This window comes from Peromyscus californicus, unplaced genomic scaffold (genome assembly GCF_007827085.1).
Source record: "Peromyscus californicus insignis strain IS unplaced genomic scaffold, ASM782708v3 Scaffold_19__1_contigs__length_69161282, whole genome shotgun sequence".
Taxonomy (NCBI): Eukaryota; Metazoa; Chordata; class Mammalia; order Rodentia; family Cricetidae; genus Peromyscus; species Peromyscus californicus.
The window spans coordinates 34,765,164-34,777,510 of NW_026294491.1; the positions used below are offsets into that span (position 1 = coordinate 34,765,164).

Here is a 12,347-nt window from a genome sequence, read left to right on the forward strand (position 1 = left end):
GAGCCTGCAGGAATGACCCTCAGCATGGAGGAGCCATCTGCTAGCACACAGCCTCCCTGACAGCCTCACCGATACAGCCTTGGCTTGAACTACAGGACATTTAATTTTTTACTCTAGGGCATAGTTTGTATACTTGAAAACAGTGGATATTATTTTACTTTACCTTTCAGATTCAGATTTGATACAAAGGGCTGAGATATTTTATTCCTAAGAGGACTTTTAATTAGCCTTCATCTATTTATCTACTAAAGTATGATGTATATCATAAATTTTGTTGTGTCAGACTGTCACAGATGTGGGGGTGGTAATATTTCTGAGTACTAGACTAGCTTCTGTGGTACTATTAAACGAAATTCTGTTTCTAAGTTAAAGTAGAATTGTGTAATATAATTCAGTAATTGATCAAATGGACATTCCCTGAAGCAGACTCTTTAGAACTTGTAAACTGAGAAATCTTGCCATGGGCAGTGCAGTGGTGCATGCCTGTAAACCCAGCACTCAGGAGGCTGAGGCAAGAGGATTTTGAGTTGAAGCCAAAAAGAAGGGACTGAGGGGAAAGAGAAAATCAACTAACTGTCTTGCACTATTATTAGTCCATAGAGACTTCAAAACCAAGCATAACTTTTTATTGTTTGGAATTGTGAAAAGAATACTGGTTGATTTTATGATTTGCATTTTTATCTTTATTGCCTATTTTCTTTTGACACTTGGAAGGAGAAAAAAAATTATCTGTGTTTTTCCACACACACACAAAATGGCAGGAATGCCATATTGCACATTAAAAGTATTAAAATATTGATTCATTAAGAAAATCAAGGCCGGGCGGTGGTGGCGCACGCCTTTAATCCCAGCACTCGGGAGGCAGAGCCAGGCGGATCTCTGTGAGTTCGAGGCCAGCCTGGGCTACCAAGTGAGTCCCAGGAAAGGCGCAAAGCTACACAAAGAAACCCTGTCTCGAAAAACCAAAAAAAAAAAAAAAAAAAAAAAGAAAATCAAGTAAGCATACTGTGATGTTTTTAAATGATTAGTATATTTCAGTGGACCTAATCTTTATAATTAAAACAATTTAAATTAAAATTTTTGATTTTTGTTGTTAGACTAAAATAACATTTTCCTAATGAGATTTTAAAACAGTTCAATACTTTATTCGTCTTTCCTCTGCTTGATGTTCCCACAGATAAAGCCCTTGAAGGTTGTTGTCTGAGTTCTTTAGAGTGGTCAAATACTTTAGAGTAGGAGTCCTTTGTTGATCCCAAACTTGTGTTATATGTCTACTTTGTAGACAAAAATAAATGCTTAGTAACAAAAAAAAATTTATGTAACAAATTTTATTTAGCATAATCAGTCCCAACATTCAGCACAAAAAGTTTACAGAGGATAAAAAGTGTATTAATAAAAGCCAGTCTTTACCCAAAGGATACAGAAAATATATTGATTCAAAATACTTTACACTTCAGTGGTAAACTGAGAGTGTTTTTTGTTTTGTTTTTTAAGTTTATTTTGTGTGTATGGGTACTTTCCCTGTATGTCTGTCTGTGCACCATCTGCATGCCTAGTACCAGAAGAGGCCAGAAGAGGGCATCGGATCTGTTGGAACTGGAATTACAGAAGGTCATGAGGTGCCTTGTGGGTTCTGGGTATTGAACCTGAGTTCTCTGACCACTGAGCCATCTCTGCAGCCCAAGAAAAGACTTTTACGAAGTGTTTCTGGCTGACACAAGTCAGTAGAGGTCACTGACCCACAGTCTTTCTTGCCTTTTGCATTAACGTCCTCAGCTGGCATTACTTACAGGACAGGAGACAACCATGAGTCAGGAACATATCCAGGTCTATTACTCTCCACTTCGAGGCTTCCACCGGTAAAAGATAAGTATCTTCATAGCATTTCCTCTGCATACAGATTCAGGAATAACTTCATCAATATCATTTTCAGATTTATTTTCCATTTTCTCCAGAGTAAAATTTAATTATCTTTCTTCACGAGTTCTGTTTTGATTAACTTCAGCTATTTCTTAATCTAAATGGGTGACCATTTCTTCTAGTTCCCAGTGATCTGTTGTGCTCTTTGTTTCAAAGCATTGAGCCCTACCTAGGTGTGATCCATTTCCTCCACCTGCCATCTCAGTTTGTCACTGACTGTTGAGAGATGCTCCAGTAGTGTCCTTACTGATTATATCATCTCTGACCACAGGATCCTGGAAAGCATACTAGGAATGTGGCAGGGTATGGACCACCTGGTGGGTAAGGACAGCTAGGGTAACCACTGGGATTAGGGAGAGAGGTATCCAAATGGGTATAGAAATTCTCCCTGGCATGCCTGGCATGTAGGTCTTTGGTGGTCCTGTTTTTAGGTACAGTGAAAGGATGTAGAAATGGTAGGATGGAGAACATTGAAAAGATCCTTCTCTAAACACTGCAGTCGTGACCTGAATAAGCTTCAACAGTCTGACTGTAAGTGTTTCTTTTCATGTAGGTATGGAAGGTAGATCTTCCCATTTTGAACTACATGCTTTCTGTTTCGGTAGTCACTGAACTAGTGGGCTTAACAAAATGGGATGGTGTCTGTATCCAGCAACCATAGGTATATTGGAATATTACACATACTGCTTCCATAATAACAGGAATTGTTCTGGTAAGGTTCATTAGTTCCCTGGAACTGCCATCATTTAAAAAATGAGTCCAGTACAATTTTGGGATCTTTGTATAGAGTAATAACTGACAGATTCACATACAGATATGTGTTTATATATGGACACCATCTCCTACAGCTGGCTGTGGGACAGCACCATGGCACTCTACACCTCCATCTTCATAGGCAGAGCATCAACATCCAGAGAAATGCAGAGGCTATCCCAAGCCAGCACCAAGAAAATAGAATTTTAAAGGCTAAATTTATTCTTAAGGCCATATCTAAGACATGAAAGCTTTTTTTACAGTTCGATTCTAGCTACTCAGTAAAATATGTGGTGAATTTTACTGAAAGAAATGTACAACCAGATTAATATGAGCTGTTGAAGTAGAAAAACCTCTTATTTTGAGCACTTATTAAGAGTCTCAAAGTTGGTTTTACAAGTTCTCACTGAACCTCTCTCTCTGTGTGGTCAGTGCAGACAGGAAATACGAATTTTTTTTTTTTAAAAGATTTATTATGTATACAGCATGTATGACTGCAGGTCAGAAGAGGGCACCAGATCTCATTACAGATGGTTTTGAGCCACCATGTGGTTGCTGGGAATTGAACTCAGGACCTCTGGAAGAGCAGTCAGTGCTCTTAACCTCTGAGCCATCTCTCCAGCCCCAAAATATGAATTCTTTATCACATAGATTAGTGCTGTCTTTTAAGACATGCCAGGGAAAATGCTGTAATCATTCTAACAGCGGATGAAGCTGGCTTTTACAAAGGATATTGTGATAGAGCAAGGTAAATTGTTTTTAATCATTTAACCATTACTGAAGCATTTTTTAAGGCAGGGTCTCATTGTTTAATCCAATCTGAGTTTGCATTCACCATCCTTCTGCCTCAGCTTTCCCAGTGGTGAGATTACAAGCATGTGGACCACTTCTGACTCTGAAGAGTGTTTTGAAGATTGGAGGCTGTGGTTGAAAGAGGCAGTGTCCATGACACAGAACATTGTTTGCTGTGTTCCTGCTCTCTCCTGGCTTTTCACTGTACAGTGTTGATTGGTATTTCGACTCTCAGCAGAAAACCAGAGTTGGGACCACATGTTCTCACTTGGCAGGTAATTGTTTCTCACATTGCTGAACTGATTGGGGTCTTGAACCTTTCTTTCCAATGGCTGCTGAGGAATGATGACAATAAAAGGCCGAATTGCAGTGTCTCCATCAACAGTTTGCTCTCTGTGTGGGCACACGATGACAAAACCTCCTGAAGCGAATCACTGTCTGACCTCAGTAATGCCAGGGTGGAAGCTTCCTGCCTGTGGTCAACTTCCCACACTAAGAAAAATAATCAGTGTCTTAGACTAACTACCTTGACCAAACAGCATCAGTGTACCTTTAAACACATTTATCAAATCAAGGACTGCTAGAATTGTAAAAGTAATAGTAGCCCTTCCCGAATAAGATAGCTAAATTGGGCAGCAGTGTCCTTGGGGCAAGTTGATATTATTTGCTCAAGGAAGGATAAGGTTTAATCAGTGTGTCTCTATTATTAGCTGGAACTTGAGGACATTGTTTTAGACAAAAGTAGTTTGTACAGATCAGGAAAATATTGCTTTGTCATTTCCTAAGCACTAGGTGTTGGTCTGAAGCAGAGATGGCTTTGTGGTTTACTGCGATTGTGCTTCTCTGATGAGACACTGCATTAGAAAAGCCACCTGTGACTCTTCTCAGCTCAGTCTTGCTTCTATAGCCTTAGAAACATTTGTCAAGGTTTCATTCCCAAATAGTTGTAGATGAATCCTCATTATAGTAGTGTCTGCCATGCAGCCAGCCACCTGCCTCAGTGAAGTCTAGAACAAAATCATGAGTTGAAGTATCTGTGCCTGTTCATTTGAAAATATGACGAACAAAAGTCCATCTTTCTGACAAATGGTAGGTTATGTGCTGGGCTGATGAAAAGGTTGAGAAAAGCAGTATTTTCTGTGGGCCCATTATAGTTACCAAATCTCAAGCTTCTGTCTAATGTTCCTAATATAGACAGTAGTAGTTACAGAAAAAGAGCAAGATGAAATTAAATTAGCAGTCTTAGTAAGCAGTTGCTAAGATTTGATGAATGTATGAAACCTTTTTCCTAATTACTAATTTCTCAGATAAATACTCTAGTTACCAAGAGCTACTCAAAATATTGTGTAGACTGTCTCATAGACTCTGAGATCCACAATTACTATGGAAATGTTAACTAAAATATATTAAGTGTGCTACTTAAAATTAGGTGTAAATAAGAATGTGCCCTATAAACTTAGTGATCTTATTTCTGTAAAGTTGATTCAATGCTATTGAGAATTATTTAAGTGGTTGTATTTTGGGATTCCAAAATGTGTTTTTAAAAAACTACTACTACTCTTAAAATGTTACTGACTAGTGTTTTGTTTTGTTTTTTCTGAACAGGTGATTTGAAGATTTAAGTTGAACTAAAAAAAAATCTTGAATTTTAACCTATGTTAAATTAAACTAGTTTAATTACACTTCAAAGTCGATTGTGGTTATTCAGTCTCACTCACGATTATAATTCTGCTTCCTTTTTTGGAGATGGTAACTTGTTTGCTCAGGCTGGCCTTAACTTTCTAGGTTTAAGCAATCCTGCTCCAGTAAACCCAGGTAGCTGAGACTACAGGGCTGAACCAGGGTGTGCATTCAGTGTAAACATGCTAAGCCTAGAGTAATTTAGTGGTGCTACAAACTTTGATTATGTACATCTAATGTTCACCAAGACTGTGATCTTGACCTCCTCATTATAGGGTCTGTATTTGAGAATTTTATTTGGGATTCCAAAATCAACAAGGACACTTGATTTTTTTCCTCTTGTGTGCCACAACATGACTTATTTTCTGATGTGTAGGAATTTTTGAGTTGCTTGTGCCTTTTGCTACAGCTCTCACTACAAGAGTCCCTTCCCAACTTGTACCTTATGGGGGGGGGGGGGGGCGCGGCGTGTACCGTGTTTGTCTTGGCAGTTACATGAAAATGAACATAGTGAATTACCATGTCTTGGTGTCAGCTTAACAAGGCTATGACAGGCTTTTTAAGTTTCAGGCATGTGTTTATGGGTCCCAAGTGCTGTCCTTGTTGGCTGCAGGTTAAATGTATTTTACTAAACTCAGGCAACCATCCTTTAGACAGGACACTTGTCATCTACAGAATTCACACTCAAGAACGACACGATCACATTTTAAAGACACATGCACACATATGCCTCCCCTAAAATGGTATTTTAAGTTTTCAGTTTTGTGTTGGGCTGCAGCTATAGCTATCCTGGGCTACAGGTTAGACATGTTGATCAGCTGTAGAGCTGTTCCCACTGTGAGTCTTTGAAACCTGTCCTTCTAAAACTGTTTTGGTCCTGTGCTGGCCTTTGCTCAGTGCCATCTGCAAAATGGTGGTGGTCACTTGGAGGCATTGAGAGAAGTCAGCTGTTTAGTGCAGAGGTGGTCACTCCTACAGCGGCTCTAGGCTCATTCCTCTAGCCATAAGGATAAGGAGAATGTGTTACACATCTGGAGTTCTGTTCCTTCTCTGCTATTAGAAGACTAACTTGTACAATAAGACACAACCACCAAGCTTGGCTTCCTTTAACTCTAGCCAAATGTTGGAGAACAGTCTATCTATAAATCTGTTCTAGGAATGCCTCCATAAGAGGAATTTTTTTCATAATTTCTTTAAATAAGAAGGTAAGTCAGCCGGGCGGTGGTGGCGCACGCCTTTAATCCCAGCACTCGGGAGGCAGAGGCAGGCGGATCTTTGTGAGTTCGAGGCCAGCCTGGTCTACAGAGCGAGATCCAGGAACGGCACAAAGCTACACAGAGAAACCCTGTCTCGAAAAACAAAAAAACAAAAAAAAAAAAGGTAAGTCAGACCAAAAAAAAAGGGGGGGGGGGGGCTGGATGTGGTGGCATACACCTTTAATTCCAGCACTCAGAAGCAGGAGGATCTTTAAGTTCAGAGGCCAAGCCTAGTCTATATAGTGAGCTCCAGGACAGCCAAAGCTACATAGACAGAACCTGTTGGGGGGGGGACCTCAAAAAAATTTTAAGGCACTGACCTTATTCAACTTCCCCACCAAACAGGCATCTAGGGTACACCCTTCTGGTATACCAGCTCCTATCTGTCTATAAAACAACAAAAAAACATGCCCATCTTAGACTACAATTAGTAGAGAATAAAGTTCCAGCTATTATAGCCTAGCAAAAGGTCCCTGCCTGAGAGTGCCCATGTTTGCTAGAGGCCCAAGAAACACTGTTGCCAAGAAGGGTGTGCCAGCTAGGCAGTGATGGCACACCTTTAATCCCAGCAGAGGCAGGTGAATTTCTTAAATTTGAGACCAGCCTGGAACAGCCTGGTCAAGTTCCAGCCAGAGCTACACAGAGAAACCCTGTCTTGAAAAAACAAAATTGTTAGCCCCTGGTTCAGACCCTGCTTAATAACTACACTCAGCTGCTCTAAGCACAGACCAGATCATAAATTCTCAGTATCTTCACTTACTCTCACTGAACATGTTTTGTACTAGAAGCTACAAAAAGCAGGATTCATGGCGTCTAGGAAACCTGCAGTTAAAAAAAAGTGGGTACTTTGTTTTAAATTAAGAGAAATACCTGCACCTCCTTTCCTGGAATAACTATTCCTCCTATGGATTGTCATCAGCAAGAGAGCTAAAAGATATTTTCCCAAGTTCTTAACAAAATTCATCCATGGAAAAATCATCTAAGAAAAAGGAATTTTTTTTTTTTTTGCTTAAGTTAAATAGTGTCATTTATATTTCTTAGATAAAGCAAGCAATCCACTCAAGAGTTTCAACAGTTTTTAAAAACCAATCCAAATACAGTTGAGCAATAGAAGTTCCGGTGAGGTATTATTTTGATATTTTGGTCTCTGAAGGGGTTTCCCCAGTATCCAGTGTCTTCAGCAACCGGAATAGGCCTGCAGCTTCCCGTATCCTACTAAATTCAATACAGAAGGCCTGCACCTCTATAAACAAGTCCTGCACGTTAATAATTTTGTTACGGATCAAAGACTGGAGAAACACACACACAAGACGCACCAAACGATTCTGGAAAAGAAAAAGGGACAAGTTTTAGGAACTTGTTTTCCTGGCACATAATGTTACAAACATTTCTACTACTCACCTGCATATATTTATCCTTAATTTGTTCACAAGTAGAGATGCAATTGGATATGTAAAGGTGAATAAATTCAGGAGGTAGATCAACAGCTGTAGTTAGTCTGTTTTAGGGGAAAAAAATTAAGCTATGAATTGTATTTGCTAATATTGAGGAGTACTGTAAATATGAAGTCAAAATTTCCCTGTGGTCATCTAGTAAAAATTTGTGACCCAATTCTCTACTTTTAAACCCAAGAGCCACAGCCACTTAAACCTCTGACACTTCTATTAAGTTTATACTTACATATTATACTCTGTAATTACCCATTAAGCAATGAGTGTCATACTATGTCCCTGAAACACTTATTTCCCTGGCTAAATCACTGTCAGTCACAGTCTTACCCACGTCCAAGCTCAACCTCAGCAGGTACTGCCATCATTTAAAACTCAGAAAAGAGCCAGGTGGTGGTGGCGCACGCCTTTAGTCCCAGCACTCGGGAGGCAGAGCCAGGTGGATCTCTGTGAGTTCGAGGCCAGCCTGGTCTCCAAAGCGAGTTCCAGGAAAGGCGCAAAACTACACAGAGAAACCCTGTCTTGAAAAACCAAAAAAAAAAAAAAAAAAAACTCAGAAAAGTCCTATAAGCACTATGAGAGGCAGTGTGTCTCAGATGAAGGTAGACCAAACAGCACAACATATAATCAGACTAAAGTGGAGCTTTGCAGAAGAAACATGAACTTGGTAAAGCCTTCAAGTTACTTGAACTGATAGGGAACAAAACAGGCCTATCTGAGAATTGAGCATGGAACACAGGCTTAGAACTGACAATTACACAGTCTTAAAGACTCAGCAACTGTGTAACAAGCTTAAGAGTTTTTAAGCCTAAGTATTTTCCAAAGGATTAAGTGGAATAATAAGAAAGAGTCAGAGCCAGGTGGTGGTGGTGCAGGCCTTTAATCCCAACATTTGGGAGGCAGAAGCAGGTGGATCTCTGAGTTCGAGGCCAGCCTGGTCTACAGAGTGATTTTCACAATAGCCAGGGCTACATGGAGAAACCTTGTCTCAAAAGAAGGGGGGGGGATCAGGTAAGAATTCCATACAGAGTTCAAGTTCAGCCCAGGAACTATTAGGACACTGGGCTGGCTACTGTAAACTATTTGACCTTAAAGCATAAGGCTCTAAAGTACTTTAAGAAAACTGCCACCAGCACTGCCTACTGAGATTTGTATATCAGCAGCAAGGCTACTTATCCTTGGGAATAATAAATTATGATAAGCTAGAAAACAAGCAGAACTAGTACTTGACTGGTAAAGACACTACAGGAATGCAGTGAGGAAGAATCCAAGAACACTCAGATTGCTCCATCCAATGGCAGAATTTAACCAACGCAAAAATAGCAACTGCGACTATAATAAAGGAGGTAGAAGCAAGCAGCGTGTTTTCAACAAGTAGCCAGCCAGCTCCACCAGTGACGCAATGCTTACAAAGGAACTGGGAAGCTCTTGCTTCCTTTCTTCTCCCACCTCTTTCTTGTGCACAGAGCTACCAGCCAAGCTTCGGTCACCAGCTGACTTAACACATTCTTTAGTTCAAGTTTCAAAAAGTTGCCACCTTACATATAGATGTTCAAAAAGAATGTGATCTGGCTCACACCCATAGTCCAAGGCACAGAGAATGAGGCAGGACTGCTAGGGTTTGAAGCCAGGATACTATGAGATCCTATTTCAAAAAGAAGGTAGATTACCTCAGAAAGATAATACCCACCCACCTACATTTAATTCGTAATTTACCTAAAACCTATCTGTGATGAAAACTACATAGACCACACCCATAGGGGAATGCATTCTTTCCTTGATGGTCACTGAAGACAAAGTCAACAAAGAGCTGGGAAGCCAGGCAGGGCTAGAGAGAGACTGTCTCAAAGAACACCAACAAAAGCTGGGAGAGCACAAGTACTCTCCAGAAGTGCGTGCCTAGCGGTGCAAGTCTAAGGGCCACACGTACTGGCTGCCAAGGGATGAAAACCTGGACTTGTAGGGGGCACAAAGACAGTGAAGTAAAGTTAACAACTGAATTCTTACAAATGGAGGCTAAAGTCACATGCAGTGAATACTAAGGATCAGTTTAGGTTAACAGTATCAGAAAAGGGAAAAACCTGCCACAGCTTTTCAAAGTTCCAGGTCATTTACTCAGGGTTTGAATACTAATTACACTTCTGGTGGACCATGAACACTTACCGATTTACAACTTCCATCGAATGTAATGACATGTCCATATTGACCAGGACAGAGAAGTACTCCGTGATCTGGCTTGACTGCATGAGTTTCAACAGCATTTCTATAGCGACTAAAGGGTTGTTCTCCACTAGGTCTGGAAGTTTCGCTGGAGTAAGGCCAATGTGATAAACAAGTTTGGGATCTTTTTCCAGCTCACCAAGGAGCTAAAGAAAAACAAATTGAGAGGTTTTTGAGTCATATTAGAATATTTTTCCTGCATACAAACACGTTTTATATAAGAATTATAAAAACTATCTTTGTTAAGTTAATCTGTTAAATTTCTTCCCTCAAATCCATGTTCATTATGTCTTGATGTATTTTCAAATTTGAATTGTGATGATACAAAAAAAAGACAATTTGTAAATCCACTAGACATTCTTCCTGTAGACAAGACAGTCTTGATTTTGTATGGCAGAATACAGTATGACCATAGTAGTGTCATTCTTAAAATCTTAATTACTAACTTCTCCCAAAACACACAAACCAAGTTGAGTGTGGTAGCACTTGAGGCAGGAGGTGGCCAGCCAAGGCTACATTGTGAGTTCAAGGTTATTCAAGGTATATACGGTAAGACCTTGTCTCAGTTTAAAAAAGAAAAAAAAGCCACACACCCTCCATAAACCACAAAATAATTCAGAACAAGGGCTATGCCCTGTCTTACCCAGAAATAACAGAAATACCCTAGAAAGGGACAGAATAGAAACACTTCAAGTGTTCTACCTATAATATTTTATAGTTCAAGTTATACCCACACTTCGCAATCCCAAGAGATGGAAAAATTGTTTTCCTTGTCCAAATACATACTTTTTCTTTTAAAAAAATTCATTTATCTTGAGGCTGTTTGCCCTGTGGCCCAGGCTAGCCTTGAGCTCCCTATCCTGTGGAGCCTGATCTTCAGTTCCTGATTTTCAATCTCTACCTTCCAAGTGCTAGGATTACGGGCATGCACCATGCCCATTCCTTTTAACCCTTTATCTTCTTTCAGCTACTTGTATATTCCACACTGGACTGTTTCATGATTGTTGAATAGCAAACTGAAACTACAAACAATTGCATCACTTCAAAAATATTTGTGGGGGGAGACTGGAAGATGATCCAGTGGTCAGGAGCACTTGCTGCTCTTCTAGAGGACGAGGATTTGGTTCCTAGCACCCACATGGAGGCTCACATCTGTAACCCCAGTTCCAAAGGATCTGATGTCCTCTTCTGGCATCTGAGGGCACTGCACCCATACAGTGCACAGACATGCAGGCAGACAAAACACCCATATGCATAAAACAAATCTTTTTTTTCAATTCGATTAAAATTTAATGGATATTTTATTTTAAATGATGAACTGAATTGGAAGTAACAGTATCTTCCTACCAGGTCTAACTTGAAAGTGTATAAACCTAATGAAACATACAACCCAGGGTGTCCATCCAGTTGTAATCTTGGGCAGCAAGGGAGATAACCTCACTCCACCACTAAACACCATATGCTAAAGCCTAGTGTACTCCCTGAACCTCACTGTTTATACAACATCAACAACTCCACACATCCTCGAGTTACTGTCCAGCCAAATACAGCAATGCATATGATGTGCCTAACTGATACGCACCTGGAATGGTGCCCCAATTTGAGACTCTTCCTATCTCACCACCTCCCCGAGACAAAATGAACACAGAGTCTAGACATTTTCATTCATTAGACTTCTTGTCTCATCAGAGCAAAATTATCAGACGAGGAAAGGCCAGAACACAGCTTCAGAGATTGCTTCCTCCTGCTGGCTCATATCAACCACTGACTGCTGACTTATCACTTATGGGAGGAAAACCTTGTGATGGGTCACAGATGGGACACTGTTTGTAATACATACATACCTGTGTTTGTTGGGGAGAAGATAAAGGGCTTTTGAAGGCTTTGGCCATGATCCGCTTGATCTCCACACCAGTGCTATTCTTAACACACATTGATTTATCCCACTGAATGGCATGCTCGGGTTCTGTAGGATTTAGCCAGGCCAGTTCATCCTCACAAATGTGGAGAGGTGGTGGTGGGCGGATAAACTCTGGCCGGAAGTGACCTATAATGAGAGTAATACATGACTGTATCAGTGAGCTAAAATCTGCACACACCTCATGTGTATTTCACTTAATGAAGTGCAAGAATGTCTTTAATAAGAACATATGATAAATTCATGCTTCAAATAGTAATGATATGAGAGTTCCACCCAAATTATACCTAAGAAAACACACACACACACACACACAAAATCAGCATGATGCCAGGAACCAAATCTGCTTTTTGGAAAGAC

General features: G+C 40.2%; 2 protein-coding genes, 1 non-coding gene and 1 pseudogene across 5 annotated transcripts in view; 2 read left to right on the forward strand and 2 right to left on the reverse strand.

The window, feature by feature from the left end:
* Rnf149 (ring finger protein 149) overlaps positions 1–5,147 on the forward strand; it is a 30,263-nt gene extending 25,116 nt beyond the window's left edge. Inside the window, exons 7-8 of one of the 2 annotated variants that reach the window (XR_008219907.1) lie at positions 1–3,740; positions 5,071–5,147. Coding sequence is in view for 1 of the 2 variants with exons in the window: in XM_052745078.1 (XP_052601038.1) it covers positions 1–44 (44 nt within the window). In the remaining variant the exon portion in view is untranslated. The other variant, XM_052745078.1, reaches the window with a different exon arrangement.
* On the reverse strand, positions 1,309–2,789 carry LOC128114798 (tumor susceptibility gene 101 protein-like; annotated as a pseudogene).
* Positions 2,873–12,347, reverse strand: part of Cnot11 (CCR4-NOT transcription complex subunit 11) — a 15,173-nt gene continuing 5,698 nt past the window's right edge. Inside the window, exons 4-7 of one of the 2 annotated variants that reach the window (XM_052745076.1) lie at positions 11,914–12,116; positions 10,013–10,215; positions 7,803–7,899; positions 2,873–3,957 (exon numbers count right to left, since the gene is read on the reverse strand). In XM_052745076.1, coding sequence (XP_052601036.1) covers positions 3,910–3,957; positions 7,803–7,899; positions 10,013–10,215; positions 11,914–12,116 — 551 coding nt within the window. In that variant the 3' untranslated portion in view covers positions 2,873–3,909. Of the gene's footprint in view, positions 3,958–7,460; positions 7,727–7,802; positions 7,900–10,012; positions 10,216–11,913; positions 12,117–12,347 lie in introns of those variants that run through there. The other variant, XM_052745075.1, reaches the window with a different exon arrangement.
* LOC128115119 (small nucleolar RNA SNORD89) lies at positions 3,800–3,914 on the forward strand. The gene has a single exon (XR_008220012.1). It is a non-coding gene; the product is annotated as a small nucleolar RNA SNORD89 (small nucleolar RNA).